Source organism: Mustelus asterias, chromosome 15 (assembly GCF_964213995.1).
Source record: "Mustelus asterias chromosome 15, sMusAst1.hap1.1, whole genome shotgun sequence".
Taxonomy (NCBI): Eukaryota; Metazoa; Chordata; class Chondrichthyes; order Carcharhiniformes; family Triakidae; genus Mustelus; species Mustelus asterias.
Genome location: NC_135815.1, coordinates 89,613,303 through 89,635,064, shown reverse-complemented (window position 1 = coordinate 89,635,064; position 21,762 = coordinate 89,613,303). Strand labels below are relative to the sequence as shown.

Below are 21,762 nucleotides of genomic sequence, written 5' to 3'. Positions count from 1 at the left end.
ACATATAGTCATTGCCATTATGCTGGCAGCGACAGCACCACTTTGCAAATCGCAAGGTCTCACAAACAGTAAATTAACCAAATGACTGGCTCACCTGTTTTTTGTGGTTCATGCAGAGTTGAGTATTGCCAAACACAAATAGAGTTCCCTGTCTCGCTTTGAATATTCCCATGAGATCTTTTGGGAGCGATCTTACTGGCTTGACTCACCGGTCGATCAGGGTGGTGAGCCGGGAAGGTAGGGCGCGAGGCCAAAAATCCGGGATTGCTATCTTCCTGACCCTGTTCTGCCGGCAAGAAAAGACGCAAAGCCTATTTTAATGAAATTGACTATATTTAAATGGAGTTACCAGGTTCAGCACAGCTGCCTCTGCCCTTCCAGGTGTTTTTGCCCATGCCGGCGCAGCATCATGCTCTGCAATAGTGGGGACCAGGCGCCATGGAGAGGGGGGGGGCGAAACAGAGGCCATTGAAGTCACCGGTGCTCGGCATGGCCGGGCAGTGCGCATCGGGCAGTGCCTGGTTGGCCACCATAAGTGTGCCAGGGGCGGTCCCATGAGGGTGGAGCCATGACGGATGTGAGAGGGGTGGTTTGCACAATGACGGGGGTGGGGGGGCATACGCAGGGGTGAGGGGGGGGCAACACAAGTGGGGGGTCGTACAAGGGGAGACCTCTGCGGGGGGATGTCGTGCAGGTGGGGGAGGGCGGGGGGAGGAGAGTCGTATAGGGATGGGTCACCGAGGGGGTCGTGATGGGGGGGAGGGGGTGGGGGGGCGCATGTCCCAGGTCTGCCGGGAGATTCATTGAGACGGTCCTGTAGCCCCGATGCCAGTGACCTGTGCTGGTGTGGGGATTAGCAATGTCGCTGCCCGTGTGGGGAAGGGGTGGGAGGAGGTCTCCTGGTTCGCCAGCAGATCAGGGAATCCTACGCAATGGCACCCGAGCGTTCTGCAGCCGACTTCCCCGGCGAACTTAAGCCCCCTCCCCACTCCAACCCCCAAAGCTGGACTCCTGTTTTCATGCTGTTATGACAAAAATGCAAAACATCTCTGTCAGTTGCTACTGTAAGAAGTCTCACAACACCAGGTTAAAGTCCAACAGGTTTATTTGGTAGCAAATACCATAAGCTTTCGGAGCACAGTTGCTACTGTGTCAGTACAATGAAAAACATGCATTCAGAGGAAAATACAGTTTACTAGAAAACCCTTTGGACAACATGGTTGTAATATTGTATAATAGCTGAATACCAAGTACAAGTCTTTAATCCACATTCGAAGAACCATGTTAATGTTGCAAATATATTTGCATCCTTTTTTGATTCCTCCCCACCTTTCCTGTCCTTTACAAAATTTGTTCTGTTAGCAAATTAGTTCAGTTGAAAATAAGTTGACAATGATTTGATTTCTTGGCAATATAATGTGCTTACATTTTTCACTGCATGATACAAAACTCCCCCCTTAACCTTGACCCTGCTCAGTGACAGTGAATATATTCCACATGGTACTCTGGACATTAAGTATCCTAGAGGAAATGATTCTTGTGGAATCATCACTCACTCGCGATCCTAACAGCTGAATATTACAAATCCTTTGCCCCTTGATAAAAGAACTGCTGTAATTTACAATCAAGAGTGAAACACTTACTATATGGTGTAAATTGATGACCCAGAGTGGCATGTTGGATGAAAAATGATGTATTTGGAAAAAATACCAAGGAAATTTTATTGTTCCTGCAGAAACAATTGAGGCCTCAAAAATCCAAGAGCAATATGGCATACGCCTTGCCCTATTTGGAACTGGGGAAATTCAGAATGGTTAACTAAGCTGGGGTTTGAATATACTGTCTTGACCATGCAGCAAACATCTTGGGAAGGACTCGTGGGGTAGAGTTCTCCTCTCACCCTTCATAGGGAGAGGCAGCGCTGGGGAGTTCTCGCATCTCAGTATCTCAATTCAGGTCTAGTGTATAGTCATTGGAGGTATGACTGTTTAGACTGATCAGGTGGATATGAGGACGTTGAGATGGTTGATGTTGTTAAAATGCCCCCGCCTTGTAAGGGAGACTACAGGGGCAACTACAAGTACCCTCCTGGGTGTGAAAGCACATTGATAGCAATGATTAACTTTTCAGAGTTCTTTTGATAGCAGTGATTAATTTTTAAGAGTTCATTTTTATGACAGATTCCCTAGATGATCCAGTATCTTGGGTATGCAGAACGTTATTTGCAGGCAAATGAGGGATTTTTCCCCCCCATATAGTTTGGGTGAGTGACAGTGTTTCCTGGTAGGCGTACACCCACTGTAAATGCCGAGCTACTCACCCGTTGATTTTCAAAGCTAGCATCTGCGGAGTTTTACATTTTAATGAATGTTCATTTTAGATTATGGGATATAATGTGACTGAGAGTAATGACAATTGTAATTGAAGGAAAAGTGTTGCACAGAGATACCAATATGTTTGAATCTTTTTTTGTTCCCTGCTTGGTTGGGTTGTTCCAAAGCCTAATGAACTATTGAACCTGAATAGAGATCCAAAAATCATCACAGAACATTCACAATCTTGGCTTTCTTCAGTAATTTTCATTCTAAGCTTCTTCTCACAAGAAGAATATGGGGGAATTTGCTGGTATTGCCTGCTCTCACAGATTGTTGTCTTAACTGGTTAGCAATATATTGTGTCAAGGATCTCAAAGGGAGAAGAGCGACTAGCTGGAAGAATTAAATGTTTTATGTTTGAATATGTTTTTCACAATATTTTGAATAATATTTTTTTGAATGATCAAGTATTGTTCCTTAACTAGTTTTCTGCTTCTAATTTGAAGGCTGCAAGCTTAGAATGGAAGAATAAGGAGAAACAAGAAAGTGGCTTTAAGTTTCTTTTTGCTTTGTTTAAGAAGTTCTACCTTTCGCATTTATTTCCATCCTTTACAAAATTTACCAACCTTTACAATCCTGTACTTGGTGAGTAAAACAGATCATTAATGCTTAATGTCTTATTCCTGTACGTTTATTCAAACTTTGTCAGATTATGCACAAAGAAGTGTAGGATTTAAACCCAAAACCAACCAAGCAAAACAGTAAATGTCACTAGCTTTTATTGTTAACAGTTGGCCAAATATTACTCCTGAACGTTGTCCCTTTCTCTGAATTGGGTCTAAATACTTAAGACTGTTTACGTCATCCATGTCTTTTGGGGCTGAATCTTGTGTTCAGTGTTGAAAGTGCCATGCTAATTTCTGTTGGATTTTGGATGACCAAGAGAGAGGGAGTGAACTGGCTCCCCTGTTTACACCTCCTTAGCTGGTCACAATAAGTGTTTATGTTTCTTTTTTCTGAATCCAAATGCAATTCACTGTTTAAGCAGTGAGCAACAAGGATCCAATAAACCAGGTTTTCTTGAGTCAAAACCGCAAATTTGTTAGCCTGCAGCCTGAGAGAAATACAACAAAGAACGCCAAGCATTTGGCCCTCGTGCAATCATTAGGGTATGCATGCATGGATGAACGCACAGGCACACTTGCACAGGCATGCACGCTAATACTGGTGCTCAGAGCTAGAGGCGTTGCCCATGCATGCCCACATGAAGTAAATGCAGTTAGAGTCCCAATTTTGAAAACAGTTAGATGTGTGATAACGTTCTTGAAACATAGATTTTAAATGTTGCAACTGATCTAGGATAGCTAGTTTCTTTGATGCAGTCAGTTGTAAAAGATGGTGTAGTTACCATGTGATCTTGGTTCGTTGGTAGGCTTCTCATTGAGTTGGCTTCTCAAACCAAGTGACATTCATATTCCAAAAGAGAGAGAGGGAGAGAATGAGCATCCCTCATTCAGCTTGTTTCCTCTGTTGAAGGCTTTCTGGACGCCACCTGTGTCACTTGCAATCTTTCTCTCGTGGCCGGCAGCCCCTCCTTGAATTACTTCACCCATTATGTATTTCCAAGAAGTTTTTGGTGGTTCTGTCTGTTTTAATATCTAGCATTTTGCATATTTTTAAGTCTCTTCCTTGAAACAGTCATGAGTTTTGTTGGGTTTCTGGGTCCCTTCACACTCCGCTGAGGGCGAGTTGATGGTTCCTCACCTCCACCTTGGAATGTGGCCTTGCATTGTTTGAGCAGATTACTCTGCCTCAGTTCAAATTGCAAAAGTTCCAGTCAGGTGAAAGTTGAAAAATCATATGTTCAAAAATGAAGGGGTGTAGCCTCTTAACTGATTATTTTTTTGGGAACAACTATTAATACATCTTATGCAATTGGAGACCATTGGAGTGGCTGAAGAGACTTGATCAGCAGAGATTTTCTCCAACTAAATATTGGAAAGATTGAAGCCATGGGTTTTGGTACCCACAATCTAATTTTCTGCTACTGGTTACATCCCTCCCATCAGCAACTGCCTGAGACCAAAATGGATTGCAAGCGAACTTTGAGCCTGAGCTGACCTTTAGGCCACACATCTGCATTGTCAGTAAATTATTTTCACCACCTAACGCTGCTTGTCCCCATCCTTGCCTTTGCTTATTTCCTGGCTGGCTTCCCATGTTCTGTCCTCCGTAAACTTAAGGCCATCCAAAACTCTCTAGCCCGCATCTTAAATTGCACCTGTCTTGTTCACCCGTCACCATTGTGCTTGCTGACCTACATTGACTGCTGGTTAAGCAACAGTTTGGTTTTAAAATTCTCGTCCTTATTTTCAAACCCCTTCGTGGCCTTGTCCACCCTATTGCTATAACCTCAACTCTGAGGTACCTGTGCTCTTCCAATTCTGACCTCTTGTGCACCCACAATTTTAATTGCTGGTTGTGCCTTCACTGCTAATACCTAACCTCTGAAATTTTCTCCATAAACCATTGCATACCTATCTCTTCGACCAAGCTTTTGATATCTGCCCTGTCTAATATCTCCCTTCATTTCCTTAATGTCAAATTTTGTTTGATATCATTCCTTTGAAGTGCCATGAAAAATTTTACTGTTAGAGCTATGATATAAATGCAAGGTGTTGTTGAAGCAAATTTAAATTTATAATGGATACTAAACATGAGAGTTTTAATTTTGGAATATCCAAGTAATTTTTAAAAATCAAGTAAGTCGAAGGCAAACTTGTATGCTCCAAAGCTGGAACAAATCTTAAAATAAAATTGTCCAGAAAACGGATTCCCTATTTTATGTAAGTAAAATGTGTGCAGCGTTATGAGATGATAGAATTCTAATAAAGTATTTATGTGTGACCTTCAAAAACCAAAATTTCTATCATCATTGATGCCATTTTGATATTTTTTTCAAATTAACTTTTTTTAAAAAAGCTTAAGAAGGTGAGAGATGTTTCTGATCTCCACCACGGATATTTGGAAGGTGAGGAGTTGGAGATAGACTGCTTTCCTTCAAAGAGATGGGGAGTGGTGGAGAATTGGAGAATGCTGAAATTTAACCGAAGAGTGGCATTATCAGAGCTTGAAAAGAACATGTCACTGCGTACTGCTTTCCTTGGGGATCATGCAAAGCATGCATACGAGGCAAACATAAAATGAAAATATATTTTTAAAAACAACGCAAGCGTTTCATCACAATCACAGAGTTGTTACAGTGCAGAAGGAAGCCATTGGGCCCATTGTGTCTGCACCAGCTCTCCAAAAGAGCATCTTGGCTTAGTGCCGTTCCCCTGCCTTTCTCCCATACGCCCTGCATGTTATTTCTATTCAAATAATGATCTAAGACCTCTTGAATGCCTCAATTGAACCTGCCTCCACCACACTTCCAGGCAGTGCAATCCAAACCCCAACCACTCATGGTATAAAAAAGGTTTTTCTTGTATTACATTTGCTTCTTTTGCAAATCGCCTTAAATATGTGGCCCCCTCGTTCTTGATCCTTGTATTGGGGAGGGGGTGGGGAACAGTTTCTTCCTATGTACTCTATCCAGCCCTCTCATGAACATAGCTATCAAATCTCCTCTCAGCCTTCCTCTCTCCAAGGAGAACAGTCCCAACCGCGCCACTCTGTCCTCATAAATTGAAGTTCCTCATAAATTGAAGTTCCTCATCCCTGGAACCATACTTGTAAACCTCATCTGCATCTGCACTCTCTACAGTGCTTTCACATCCTTCCTATAGTGTGGCGTCCAGAACTGTACACACTATTCCAGCTGAAATCTCTCTAGTGTCTTGTGTAAGTTCAACATAACCTTCTTCCTCTTGTACTCTATGCCCCTACTCATAAAACCCAGATTACTATGTGCTTTATTAACTGCTCCCTGTGTCTGCCCTGCAGCTTCAGTGATCTATTCACATACTGCAGCCCTTTTTGAATTTTACCCGTCATTTTATATTCTCTCTCCATGTTCTTCCTACCAAATTGCATTACTTCATACTTCTCTGCCTTGAACTTCACCTGTCACTCCATCAACTTACCTGTGTCCTTTTGAATTCTACACTGTCCCCTTCACAGTTTACAAAACTTTACAATATTTTGTCTGTGTTATTAGGAAAATCCAAGTCCCAAAATTCTATAAAGATCCTCATAATGTTCAATAATCTAGCTGATAGAGGTTTCATTTCTGCTTTTTTAAAAAAAAAAGTACAGTTGGTTGGGTCAGTGGATAAAGCCTATAATATGAGGAGGCAAGGTTCATGAAAAATGAGCACAGTTCAAACGTAGCTTCTGGTTTCAGATCTGCATGGAGCTTAATCCAATCCCATGCTGTCAACAATATCAAGTAAATTTTTTTAAAAAAGCAAACTTCCATCAAGTTCTAATTTAGTAAATAACAATGTGATGCACTGCTACTGATATAATATTGAAAAGTTTTTATTATATTTTCATCACAATGTAGTTGCTTCCTTTTCAAGAATTATGTGGTGGCTGATTTGGTTGTTCAAATTCAGCGTAGGTTAAACCTTTTCATCGAATCCATAGAATCCCAACAGTGCAGAAGGAGGCCATTTGGCCCATCGAATCTGTGCTGACCACAATCTCACCCAGGTCCTATTCCCATAACCCCATTTATTCTAGCTAGTCTCCCTGACACGCACATCTTTGGATTGTCGGAGGAAACCGGGGCACCTGGGGAAAACCCACGCAGACACGGGGAGAATGTGTTGACCCAAGCCGGGAATCGAACCCTGGGCCCTGGCGCTGTGAGACAGCAATGCTAACCACTGTGTCACTGTGCTGCCCTTTTGTAGAGTCAAACTAATTATTCACCAGTTGGAAAACTGATATGCTTTGTTGAAACAAGTATAATATGGTTCAGGTAGTGAACTGTCTCAGCAGCTAGTAGAACAACAATTGGTATTGAAACTAAGAAGAAATTCCTTTTTTGTTTTTGTCACTTAAAACCCAATAAAGGTGCAAGGTTCCAAAATATGATACTTTTTGCTTATTCTTACCAGAAATTCCTCAGATGAGGCCAAAGCCACTATATATCAATGTAACACGAAACAGTGAAAGCACGTACAGCACAAGGGACCAGTACTTGGCAGCTCGGGTGGCATTTATTAATTGGCTTGTGACCTTCTTTCTGGAAAAGAAATGCACTGCCACAAGTCAAAACACTAAGAATGGCGGAGAAATACTGCCTAAAATTATCCAGGTACGTCCAGATATTTTGATAACATAGACATATGGTAAACTGTAAGCTCTAACACTCCATTCATAAATTTTATACCTGATCACCTACAGCAGTGCATGTGGTGAGTGAAGACCAAAGATGTGTGCCGGGATTTTACCAGCACACCCGCCCCGGAATCGGGGTGGGCGAGGCTCGCAGAACGACATTCTCCGTTGGCTTCGGGCAAAATCTTACGAGCCTCGGGCGGACGAGGTGGTAAAATTCCGGCAGTGATGTTGTTTCTAACTGTCCCGAGAAAACTCGGTTGGTGGGTAGCTAAAATTGCCTGGAGACTTCTTCTTGCCTGTATCCTACTTCCCCACTCTCTCTTGTATTTTAATCTGATCTACTGATAAAATGATATCGATGCCTGTTTGAAGTTGGCAGGGTTCTGCTTTAACTATGAACATTTTAACTGAGGCACATCAGAAAGAGGAATTGGAGCCAAAAAGAGACCAAAAAGATGTGTTTACTTGGACTTTCTTTGTGTGACTAGAAGGAGCAAAACTGCTTCTCCGAGTTCCATAGAGAAAGGTTAAGCCTTCTCTGATTCCGGCCTCCCCCTTTCCCAGATCTGAGACTTTCCCAACTAATTTAAATGAACAGCAAAACAAATAAAACATTTTGGCATTTGAATTTTCCAACAAAATTTGAGAATTTTAAAAACTGTTACTTTGATGTAAAGTAATGTGTTCTTTTTCTTAAATGTATTTTTCAATACAATTTTAAAAAATGGTTTGTACCATAAATGATTTGGGAATCAATTCCCTAATGCAGCCTGATCTGCTAGAATGTTTGACTTGTTAGTAGGTATTTTTACGGATGTTTTAACATCTGCACAGAAGATAATCAGTCTGTCAAACTTTTAAGTGATTTGGAGATGTCGGCGTTGGACTGGGGTGGGCACAGTAAGAAGCTTCACAACACCAGGTTAAAGTCCAACAGGTTTATTTGGTAGCACAAGCTTTTGGAGCACTGCCCCTTCGTCAGGTGAGTGGGAGTTCTGTTCACAAACAGGGCATATATAGACACAAACTTAATTTACAAGATGATGGTTGGAATGCGAGTCTTTACAGGTAATCAAGTCTTAAAGGTACAGACAATGTGAGTGGAGAGAGGGTTAAGCACAGGTTAAAGAGATGTGTATTGTCTCCAGCCAGGACAGTTAGTGAGATTTTGCAAGCCCAGGCAAGTGGTGGGGGTTACAGATAGTGTGACATAAACCCAAGATCCCGGTTGAGGCCGTCCTCATGTGTGTGGAACTTGGCTATCAGTTTCTGCTCGGCAATTCTGCTGTCGTGTGTCATGAAAGCCGCCTTGGAGAATACTTACCCGAAGATCAGAGGCTGAATGCCCGTGACTGCTGAAGTGTTCCCCAACAGGAAGAGAACACTCTTGCCTGGTGATTATCGAGCGGTGTTCATTCATCCATTGTCGTAGATTCTGCATGGTTTCCCCAATGTACCATGCCTCGAGACATCCTTTCCTGCAGTGTATCAGGTAGACAACGTTGGCTGAGTCGCAAGAGTATGTACCGTGTACCTGGTGGATGGTGTTCTCACATGAGATGATGGCATCCGTGTCGATGATCTGGCACGTCTTGCAGAGGTTGCTGTGGCAGGGTTGTGTGGTGTCGTGGTCACTGTTCTCCTGAAGGCTGGGTAGTTTGCTGCGGACAATGGTCTGTTTGAGGTTGTGCAGTTGTTTGAAGGCAAGAAGTGGGGGTGTGGGGATGGCCTTGGTGAGATGTTTGTCTTCATTGATGACATGTTGAAGGCTCCAGAGAACATGTTGTAGCTTCTCCGCTCCGGGGAAGTACTGGACGACGAAGGGTACTCTGTCTGCCGTGTCCCGTGTTTGTCTTCTGAGAAGGTCGGTGCGGTTTTTAGCTGTGGTGTGTCGGAACTGTCAATCGATGAGTCGAAAGCCATATCCTGTTATGAGGGTGTCTTTCAGTGTCTGGAGGTGTCTGTTGTGATCCTCCTCATCTGAGCAGATCCTGTGTATACGGAGGGCTTGTCCGTAGGGGATGGCTTCTTTAACGTGTTTAGGGTGGAAGCTGGAGAAATGGAGCATTGTGAGGTTATCCGTGGGCTTGCGGTACAATGGAGTGCTGAGGTGACTGTCCTTGATGGAGATGCGTGTGTCCGAGAATGCAACTGATTCTGGAAAGTAGTCCATGATGAGTCTGGTGGGATGGAACTTGTTGATGTCATCATATAGTTGTTTCAGTGATTGTTCACCATGAGTCCAAAGGAAGAAAATGTCATCGATGTATCTAGTGTATAGCATCGGTTGAAGGTCCTGTGCGGTGAAGAGGTCTTGTTCGAACCTGTGCATGAAGATGTTGGCATATTGAGGTGCGAATTTGGTCCCCATGGCTGTTCCGTGTGTCTGGATGAAGGACTGGTTGTTGAAGGTGAAGACGTTGTGGTCCAGGATGAAGTGGATGAGTTGTAGAATTGCATCTGGAGATTGGCAGTTGTCGGCGTTGAGTACTGAGGCAGTTGCAGCAATGCCGTCGTCATGGGGAATGCTGGTGTAGAGTGTTGAGACATCCATTGTGACGAGGAGTGCTCCTGGTTCAACTGCTCCATGTGTGCTGAGTTTCTGTAAGAAGTCCATAGTGTCGCGACAGAAGCTGGGGGTTCTTTGTACAATGGGTTTCAGGATGCCCTCGACGTAGCTGGAGAGGTTCTCACACAGGGTCCCATTGCCTGATACGATGGGACGGCTGGGTGTGTTGGCCTTGTGTATCTTCGGGAGGCAGTAGAGATCTCCAACGCGGGGAGTTTGTGGGATGAGAGCACGGAGGGTGCTCTGAAGGTTCGGATCAAAGGTCTTGATCAGTCTGAGTTGACGGGTGTGTTCTTTGGTCGGATCTGCGGCTAACTGTCTCTAGTGTTCCTCGCTGTTCAGTTGTCGGTGCACTTCTTTGCAGTAATCCGTTCTGTTCAGTATGACAGTGGGGTCCCTCCATTGTCTGCTGTTTGATGACAATGTTGCGGTTGGTCTTGAGTGCGAATGACGTTCCATTGCGTTTGGGTGAAGTTCTGGGCAGTCTTGTGAGTGCGGCTGATGAATCTGGCATTGACGCACCTCCTGGCGGCTTGGGCATACATGTCGAGTCGAGGGCAGCGGCCTTCTGGAGGAGTCCAATTTGACTCTTTCCTCTTTGCTGCACCGCGGATCTCTCTGTCGGCTGTTCTGGTTCATTGGCTGTCTCATTGTGTTCGCTGTTGGCCTCTTGGGGTTTGTGGAAGAACTCGTGCAGCCTCATTCGCCTGATGACTTCCTCGGTGTCTGCTGCGAGACTGATGGGGTCCATTCTGGTGGTGGGGCAGAAATTGAGCCCTCGGCTGAGAACTTCGATTTCGTTTGGTTGAAGTGTGTAGTCCGACAAGTTGACAATGGATTTCCCTATGGTGGTACTGTTTTCTACTGTGGTACCGGGGGAGGCTTGGTTGCTGCTGGTGGTGATGCCGAGTTTCTCAAGTTTCCTGTTCTTGGTGTGCACAAAGGCGTAGTTCCTTTGTCTCGTCTGCTTGGCAGTGTTTTGCAGCTGATCTGCATCCTGAGCGCAAGTTGAGAATGTGGACTCTATCTTGGTTTTCAGGTTGCAGCGCCTGATGTATGAGGAGTGAGAGAGCTGCGACGGCAAAGTCTCTCAGCGTAATCTGTGTTATAGGTTGACCTGAGTGGGTTCGTGATCTACTGCTTAACTGTGCTTAACTTTCTTTCCACTCGCATTGTCTGTACCTTTAAGACTTGATTACCTGTAAAGACTCGCATTCCAACCATTATCTTGTAAATTGAGTTTGTGTCTATATATGCCCTGTTTGTGAACACAACTCTTCACTCACCTGATGAAGGGGTAGTGCTCCGAAAGCTTGTGCTACCAAATAAACCTGTTGGACTTTAACCCAGTGTTGTGAGACTTCTTACTAAGCTTTCAAGTGGCAGAAGTTCACTAATATCAATTATAACATCAGCTAAGTAAAGAAGTCTCTTTTATTTATCATGGAGCACTCACCTTTACAACATTATATTTGCTCCTGAACTCTAAGGACCATCCACTACCCAGTGTCACTGACTGTAATTGGCTTAAGAGCTGGGTGAGAATTTTAATTTAATCACTTAATTTAATCATTTAATTTAATACTTTGAATTGATTTTTAACTCTATTTATTAGTGTCAAAAGTAGGCTTACGTTAACACTGCAATGAAGTTACTGTGAAAATCTCCTAGTCGCCACACTCCGGCGCCTGTTCAGATATACTGAGGGAGAATTTAGCATGGCCAATGCACCTAACCAGCACGTCTTTCGAACTGTGGGAGGAAACCGGAGCACCTGGAGGAAATCCACGCAGGCACTGGGAGAACGTGCAGACTCTGCACAGACAGTGACCCAAACTCCAAATCGAACCGGGGTCCCTGGTGCTGTGAGGCAGCAGTGCTAACCGCTCTGTCACCGTGCTGCCCTTACACAGACAGTTACCCATGGCCAGAATCGAACCGGGGTCCCTGGCGCTGTGAGGCAGCAGTGCTAACCACTGTGCCACTCGTGATGCCAAATGGAAAGGAACACAAATTATTTGAATCCTAAAATTCACAGTTAGTTGCTTAGCAAATGCGAGAAATGTATTTCTGATTGTTAGCCTTGCATGCAGGAGAATCAAGTTCATAATCCAACCTGAAATTCCACTCAAATCTGAACTTTCCTTTGAGAATGGGTTTCATTAGTTGTCTTCTGTCTGTTTGAGGGAGCTGAAATGTGATTGTTCTGTTCCATTTGAGAGTATTTCATGTGAATTTGTTACAGTGATATTGTGTGGTGCTGACTTCCCATTTGAGGAGAGTAGGGGAAAATATGCATTTCTTACATTTAAACTTTTTGTATTTTGTTGTTGGCTAAGCAGTCAGTGACTGCAAACCCATCAGCTCAGGAGAAAACCATTGAATTGGAAACAAATGGGTCCTCTGAACAGGATCGCTCTCACTCCAACAGCAGTACCTTATCTGAAAGAAGACCCAGTACCTCCAGCCTCTGCAGCATTGAAGAAGAACATCAGCCAGTCTATGAGATGGTTCAGAGAGTACTACTTTCCACTCAAGCTAATGTGAATTTCATCAATGAAGTGTTTCACCAGGTTAGTGTGTGTATTTGCTAATTACTGAAAAAAAATCAGATTTACTGTATTTTATGTCTTCCTCTGCACAGTGCAGACTATTGTTTTAGTTTTAATACAGGGTGTAGTTACAGACAATCAGGCTACTTACAACCTTTTCTGTCATGGTGTTTTTGATTGTATTTACTATTGTCACAATTTACAGTGAAAAGTATTGTTTCTTGCAAACTATACAGACAAAGCATACCGTATATAGAGAAGGAAAAGGGAGGGTGCAGAATGTAGTGTTACAGTCATAGCTAGGGTGTAGAGAAAGATCAACTTAATGCAAGGTAAGTCCATTCAAAAGTCTGACAGCAGCAGGGAAGAAGCTGTTCTTGAGTTGGTTGGTACGTGACCTCAGACTTTTGTATTTTTTTCCCGACGGAAGAAGGTGGAAGAGAGTATATCCGGTGTGCTGATTATACTGGCTGCATTTCCATGGCAGCGGGCTGTGTAAACAAAGCCAGTGGATGGGAGGCTGGTTTGCGTGATGAACTGGGCTTCATTCACGACCCTTTGTAGTTTCTTGTGGTCTTGTGCAGAGCAGGAGCCATACCAAGCTGTGATACAACCAGAAAGAATGCTTTCTATGGTGCATCTGAAACAATTAGTGAGAGTCATAGCTGACATGCCAAATTTCCTTAGTTTTCTGAGGAAGTAGAGGCGTTGGTGGGCTTTCTTAACTATAGTTTTGGCATGGGGGGGACCAGGACAGGTCTTTGGTGATCTGTACACCTAAAAACTTGAAGCTCTCGACCATTTCTATTTCGACCCCATTGATGTAGACAGGGGCATGTCCTCCACTACGCTTCCTGAAGTCGATGACTATCTCCCTCGTTTTGCTTACATTGAGAGAGAGAGATTGTTGTCGTCACAATTCACCAGATTCTCCCTCTCTTTCCTGTACTCTTGTCTCATCCGACCCACTACGGTGGTGTCATCAGCAAACTTGAAAATCGAGTTGGAGGGGAATTTGGCCACACAGACAGTAGCACAGCAGCCAGACAGGCACGACTTGAAAACTCTTCTGTTAAGTTTTTAAATAAAGGTCACTGTTAAAATAGATTGTGACTAACTGATTGCACTTGCATAGAACTGAGATTAGAGTCTTTGATGCATTGATTGCGTGGGAAAAATACTTTTCCACAAATGCAATACTACAATGCAGCTTTCGTTATTGTTCTTGAGCTATTTAGTACTCGCTTTTAAAGGTTTAAAAAAAACAATGACAGGTTTTGGAAGTAAACTGTTTTGTCCAGACATGATACCTAACAGCGAAATGATCCTGTTGATATCAATGGCAGTGATACCCCATTTTGCCATTTTCTTTATGTATTATGTCACAGTGAGAGATCTAGTATCAAATCAGTGATCGTTTAACTCCATAAGGTGAATTAACCACCTTCACTTGAGCAGTTCTTTTTGTATTGAATAACTTTTATGAAGTATCAATGACTCCTTACTTGTGAATAGATGTGCATTTGTGTAGCACCCTTCACAACTTAAGGATGCTGGAAAGTGCAGCCAATGATACATTTTGAAGTATAATCACTTCTCATAGCGTAGGAAACACAGCGCTCAACATAGTTTAAAGTTTATTAGTGTCACAAGTAGACTTGCGTTAATACTGCAGTGCAGTTAATGTGAAAGTCTCCTAGTCGCTACACTCTGGTGCCTGTTCGGGTACACTGAGGGAGAATTTAGTATGGCCAATGCGCCTAACCAGCACGTCTTTGGAGTATGAGAGGAAACCGGAGCACCCGGAGGAAACCCAGACAGACATGGGGAGAAAGTGCAAACTCCACACACACACACACACACACACACACACACACACACACACACACACACACTGACCCAAGCCGGGAATCAAACCCGGGTCCCTGGTGCTGTGAGGCAGCAATGCTAACCACTGTGCCACCGTCCCACAAATAATGACACCTTGCATTTATATGGCATCTTGAACATAATGAAACACCCCCAAGGAGCATTATAAAGAAAGTATGACACCAAACCACTTCAGGAACTTTAGGTCAGATGACCAAGAGCTTGGATAAAGAAATAGGTTTTGATGAGTGACTTAAAGGAGGAAAGCAAGATGAAGAGGTGGAGAGGTGTAGGATGATATTCCAGAGCTGGGGTCTATGCAACCTAAGGCATGGCCACCAGCGGTGGAACAACTAAAATTCGGAATGCATAGGAAAGCAGATATTTTGGAGGGTTGAGAGACTGGAGGAGATTACAGAAATGGAGCAGGGTGAGGCCACGGAGGGATTTGAAAATGGATGTGAATTTTAAAATTAAGAAGTTGCTTGCCTGGAAGCCAGAGTGACAGAGGAAGGAGGGGGTGGGAATCAATCCTTTGGTCTTTGAAATATTCAAACAGCAATATAACCATAGAGTTCCCTACAGTTCAGGTGGAGGCCATTCGGCCCATCGAGTCTGCACCGACCGCTCTCCCACCCATGCCCTATTCCCGTAACCCCACATATTTACCCTGCTAATACCCCTGACACTAGGGTCAATTTAGCATGGCCAATCAACCTAACCCGCACATCTTTGGACTGTGGGAGGAAACTGGAGCACCCGGAGAAAACCCACACAGAGACAGGGAGAATGCGCAAACTCCGCACATACAGTGACCCGAGGCCAGAATTGAACCCGGGTCCCTGGTGCTGTGAGGCAGCAGTGCTAACCACTGTGCCACCGTGCCGACTATAATAATGTCCAGGTTATTCTTTACAAATGTCATGTACCGAAAACACCTAAAAAGGTTTACCCTGAACTCCATTCCTACAGTCTTGCAGTTTATAAAAACAAGTCAAATTGACCAACAATGAAATTCTCCTCATTATGTATTTACCAAGGCACGTATTGGAATTGGGTATGGAAAGAAGAGTAAGAATTTGGATTAACTTGTAAGGAACAGCATCAAGAAGGCTAGTAGAAATTATCAAATCATTTGAATGCAATCAAAATACTGTTCACCTTACATTAAGTAAATGTCAGTCAATAATGAATGCTTAGTTAGGGAAGGTGGTGTTTGTGTGGAAGCTTAGCTGTTTGGGAGAGGAGAAGCTTTTGTTTGTATTTTGTGTTCTCGAGAGGGGGATTAAAGTGCCATTCCTCTGTCAGTGTTTACATTAAGCAAACCTGGGTCAGATGGAGATTGGAATCGATGCCAATAATTCCATTTAAGTTCCTCACTCATAGAAAACAACCTCTTACAGAAGTCTGGCTTCTCCATTTGTGACAGTGTTTATGTGCTGCCAAGGAACATTTATTGCTCATCCAGGGTTGCTCCGTTCGCATTAAGAGTCGAGCGTCTTCTTTGGGACTGGAGTCAAATGTGCACCAGACTCTGTGGGAATGGGGTCTCCCCATCCCTAAACGGCATTAATGAACCAGTGGATTTTTATAACCATTGCACATCTTTCATGGTCATCTTTTTCTCTACTGGTGCCCGATCACACATTGCTAGATTTTATTGCATTCAGCGCATAGTGGGGATTTGAACCCATGACCTTGCTAGTCCAGCATCATAACCACTAGCCAAACATACAGTTATATTTCTATATTATGCACTCATTATTAGGGCATGATATTCTTGGCTTGCTCAAAATGTGTTGTAAATAAAATATTCATTACATTTTGAAGTCTCAGTTCTGAATACTGATTGAATTAAATCAGCATAATAAATTATGCAGACTTCTACATAAATGTGATAAATAATGAAAGGGTTTCTTCATGTGTCTTTAGCTCATCGCAGCTGGAGCCTAAACGATTTCAATTATTTATTTTCAATGTTATTTTCATCAATATGTTTGTTTGACTTTAGTCTGTGGGCATAGAATGTTAACCTTCATGACCGTAGAACTGCTACTTGACAAATGTGAGAACCCAGCTCTGTTTAGTCATTTGGAAAACACACATGCTTGCAACCGAGGATTTTACCATGTATAAAAACTATTCAAGATTCGGTACGTTTGGCACACGGCGTGTTTATTGGATTTATTTCAAGTTGACAACATCTTTTGAAACGGTAGCTCGGTTACAGAGCAGGTGTTCTGTTTCTTACTAAATTAATAAGGTGAAAATAACGTTGGGGAAACTTCAGAAATCTCAATCCTTCGCAATAATTACCCCGTTTAACTGGCTCCGTGCGCATAATGGTTTTCAGTGACTGCTTCCCAAAAGTTAAAACTGTCTACGAGAAATGAAAATGCTCCTCGCTTAAGATGTAGGGCTGCCTTACACTTAAACTTACTGGTCCTTGTTCAGTTTTATCAGTTTCCAGTCCATTAGATGGATTATGTTGTGTGTTTACAAAAAAAAAATCTGCTTCTTGAGGGTGGGTGGTTCACTAACTGACACAATCCCATTTGCCTTCATCACCTTCTGTAATACCTCTACAAATTATGTAACATTATATCCGAGTATAGAAAGATCAGAAGAGTTGCACCATGGTAACAATGGGCATCTCCGATTTCCCATACTGTTGTGACTTTGATGTTTGTAAAATTGGCGTTTAAAAGGTGGTTTTGCTTTGTCTGTACTTAGAGTTTTAAAAAAAGAGTTGCAGGTGCAAATCATCATAGAAATCATAGAAACCCTACAGTACAGAAAGAAGCCATTCGGCCCATCGAGTCTGCACCGACCACAATCCCACCCAGGCCCTACTCCCATATCCCTACATATTTACCCAACTAATCCCTCTAATCTATGCATCTCAGGACACTAAGGGCAATTTTTAGCATGGCCAATCAACCTAACCCATACATCTTTGGACTGTGGGAGGAAACCGGAGCACCCGGAGGAAACCCACGCAGACACGAGGAGAATGTGCAAACTCCACACAGACAGTGACCCAAGCCGGGAATCGAACCCAGGTCCCTGGAGCTGTGAAGCAGCAGTGCTAACCACTGTGCTACCGTGCCGCCCGTGCAAGTATGATGCAAGTACACAGAGAGCATAGAGTGAAACATTGTATTGAGAGGCTAGGCAGTAGTGTCACCAAAACGAGCTGTTTTAGAAGTTTGCCCAATCTGTTTAAACTAGGCATTTGAATAACAGCAGCCGATCAGATTTGAATTTGATGTTTTGGCAACCTGAGAACCAATCTTATTGGGTGGGGGAGGGGGGGGATGTTGCCATGTCATCAGGGGGTATAAGAGACAGCTCCCAGCAACTGCCTTTGCCACAGCTCACAGCTTCAGAGAGACAGCTAGTAACTGCCATCTGCCAGCATAACAGCCACATTTATGTCTTAAAAGAAAGCCTCATCTCGACAGTGAAGACAGAAGAAAACAGAAGATTCCGGAAGATAAAACCTGGTTGTATTTTGAGAGTGACTAAAATTTCTATTTTTTTTGTTAATAAGTGGGAATTGAATTTATCTAAACAGTATTCCATTAGAATAGTGTTTTATTTTTGTTACTAGTTTAGTTAACCTGTTCACTGTTAGTTAGATAAATGAAGTGTTACCTGTTGATTTTATGGAGAGAATCTCGGGTAGTTATTTTGATTTAACCACCAAAAGTTGCTGAAGCGCAGATATTAGCCCTTCTCTCTTTTTAACAGATTATGAAGGGTGGTGCTTCCCTTTGAGTGGTTGTGTGTTAGTTCTCGGAGAGAGGATTAACACATTTTCATAACACATACCCCGATATTTTTTGAAGTTGGATGATATGATGACACTTTCAGTAATGTGTATGCAAGAGTGTAGGGTGGTGGTCTTCCTTAGGAGCAAACTCTTACAGGCGGTACAAAGAACATGCAATGCTTTGGCACCTCCTGTGTTGACTTTCCTGGAATGGAGTAGACACTCCTTCAGAAACACATTATTGAGTATGGCTTTGGATTGAGCTGAGCGCAGGAGCAAGGACCGGATATTTCTCAGCAACACACTGAACAAGATTGCAATATTTGATTCTGCTCCGCAGCAGAACTTGCGTGGGAATTTCCAGTGTTCCGTCAATTTTTTCAAACAACCTTTGTTCATCCTGCCACAGATCGGTTTGTGATGAATCAGCTGAAGAGCTGAATGTTAGTCATTCAGAAGAGTTTGCAAACCCTGTAGAAGTTAAATATGTAATGTTCTGGTCACTCTTTACAATAGTTGAATTGGGACATTTTATGACCGAACACGCCATGTTGACCTAGTCAGCTCTGTCTGGATATCATGATTGTGGAGTTGTTATTCAGATGAGAAAGTAACCACCGGCCCTGGGTGTTTTCTTCAATAAAGGGAATCATGTCACTTTTGATGGTACCCACTAGGTCACTAATGGAGGGGAGAAATTTAATTGGGTTGAGCTTGCTTTCATTAGTGGCATACTGCTTCTAATATTGTAATGGCACGCACCTATATATCATGACTTGTGTTTGTATTTCAGAGGCAGTCATAAGACCATAAGACCATAAGACATAGGAGCGGAAGTAAGGCCATTCGGCCCATCGAGTCCACTCCACCATTCAATCATGGTTGATTTCAACTCCATTTACCCGCTCTCTCCCCATAGCCCTTAATTCCTCGAGAAATCAAGAATTTATCAATTTCTGTCTTGAAGACGCTCAACGTCTCGGCCTCCACAGCCCTCTGTGGCAATGAATTCCACAGACCCACCACTCTCTGGCTGAAGAAATTTCTCCTCATCTCTGTTCTAAAGTGACTCCCTTTTATTCTAAGGCTGTGCCCCCGCGTCCTAGTCTCCCCTGTTAATGGAAACAACTTCCCTACGTCCATCCTATCTAAGCCGTTCATTATCTTGTAAGTTTCTATCAGATCTCCCCTCAACCTCCTAAACTCCAATGAATATAATCCCACGATCCTCAGACGTTCATCGTATGTCAGGCCTACCATTCCTGGGATCATCCGTGTGAATCTCCGCTGGACCCGCTCCAGCGCCAGTATGTCCTTCCTGAGGTGTGGGGCCCAAAATTGCTCACAGTACTCCAAATGGGGCCTAACCAGTGCTTTATAAAGCCTCAGAAGTACATCCCTGCTTTTGTATTCCAAGCCTCTTGAGATAAATGACAACATTACATTTGCTTTCTTAATTACGGACTCAACCTGCAAGTTTACCTTTAGAGAATCCTGGACTAGGACTCCCAAGTCCCTTTGCACTTTAGCATTATGAATTTTGTCACCGTTTAGAAAATAGTCCATGCCTCTATTCTTTTTTCCAAAGTGTACGACCTCGCACTTGCCCACGTTGAATTTCATCAGCCACTTCTTGGACCACTCTCCTAAACTGTCTAAATCTTTCTGCAGCCTCCCCACCTCCTCAATACTACCTGCCCCTCCACCTATCTTTGTATCATCGGCAAACTTGGCCAGAATGCTCCCAGTCCCGTCATCTAGATCGTTAATATATAAAGAGAACAGCTGTGGCCCCAACACTGAACCCTGCGGGACACCACTTGTCACCGGTTGCCATTCTGAGAAAGAACCTTTTATCCCAACTCTCTGCCTTCTGTCTGACAGCCAATCGTCAATCCATGTTAGTACCTTGCCTCGAATACCATGGGCCCTTATTTTACTCAGCAGTCTCCCGTGAGGCACCTTGTCAAAGGCCTTTTGGAAGTCAAGATAGATAACATCCATTGGCTCTCCTTGGTCTAACCTATTTGTTATCTCTTCAAAGAACTCTAACAGGTTTGTCAGGCACGACCTCCCCTTACTAAATCTCATCCTTAACGATGGATTCTAGAATTTTGCCAACAACTGAGGTTAGGCTAATTGGCCTATAATTTTCCATCTTTTTTCTTGTTCCCTTCTTGAACAGTGGGGTTACAACAGCGATTTTCCAATCCTCTGGGACTTTCCCTGACTCCAGTGACTTTTGAAAGATCATAACTAACGCCTCCACTATTTCTTCAGCTATCTCCTTTAGAACTCTAGGATGTAGCCCATCTGGGCCCGGAGATTTATCAATTTTCAGACCTTTTAGTTTCTCTAGCACTTTCTCCTTTGTGATGGCAACCATATTCAACTCTGCCCCCTGACTTTCCTGAATTGTTGGGATATTACTCATGTCTTCTACTGTGAAGACTGACGCAAAGTACTTATTAAGTTCCTCAGCTATTTCCTTGTCTCCCATCACTAGATTACCAGCGTCATTTTGGAGCGGCCCAATGTCTACTTTTGCCTCCCGTTTGTTTTTAATGTATTTAAAGAAACTTTTACTATCATTCCTAATGTTACTGGCTAGCCTACCTTCATATTTGATCCTCTCCTTCCTTATTTCTCTCTTTGTTATCCTCTGTTTGTTTTTATAGCCTTCCCAATCTTCTGACTTCCCACTACTCTTTGCCACATTATAGGCTCTCTCTTTTGCCTTGATGCATTCCCTGACTTCCTTTGTCAGCCATGGCTGCCTAATCCCCCCTCTGATAACCTTTCTTTTGTTTGGGATGAACCTCTGCACTGTGTCCTCAATTACTCCCAGAAACTCCTGCCATTGCTGTTCTACTGTCTTTCCCATTAGGCTCTGCTTCCAGTCGATTTTTGTCAGTTCCTCCCTCATGCGCCTGTAATTACCTTTATTTAACTGTAGAACCTTCACATCTGATTCTGCCTTCCTTCTTTCAAATTGCAGACTGAATTCTACCATATTATGATCACTGCTTCCTAAGTGTTCCCTTACTTTAAGATCTTTTATCACGTCTGGCTCATTACATAACACTAAGTCCAGAATAGCCTGTTCCCTCGTGGGCTCCATCACAAGCTGTTCCAAAAAGCCATCCTGTAAACATTCAATGAATTCCCTTTCTTTGGGTCCACTGGCAACATTATTTACCCAGTCCACCTGCATATTGAAATCCCCCATGATCACTGTGACCTTGCCTTTCTGACATGCCCTTTCTATTTCATGGTGCATTTTGTGCCCCTGGTCCTGACCACTGTCAGGAGGCCTGTACATAACTCCCATTATGGTTTTTTTGCCTTTGTGGTTCCTCAACTCTACCCACACAGACTCCACATCGTCTG

The 21,762-nt window shown here is 43.3% G+C and overlaps 1 protein-coding gene across 7 annotated transcripts in view; it reads left to right on the top strand.

The window, feature by feature from the left end:
• ralgapa2 (Ral GTPase activating protein catalytic subunit alpha 2) overlaps positions 1–21,762 on the top strand; it is a 487,945-nt gene that overhangs the window by 110,479 nt on the left and 355,704 nt on the right. For all 7 annotated transcript variants that reach the window (XM_078230304.1, XM_078230302.1, XM_078230299.1 and 4 more), the window contains exons 8-10: positions 2,822–2,960; positions 7,382–7,581; positions 12,519–12,749. In XM_078230304.1, coding sequence (XP_078086430.1) covers positions 2,822–2,960; positions 7,382–7,581; positions 12,519–12,749 — 570 coding nt within the window. The remainder of the gene's footprint in view (positions 1–2,821; positions 2,961–7,381; positions 7,582–12,518; positions 12,750–21,762) is intronic.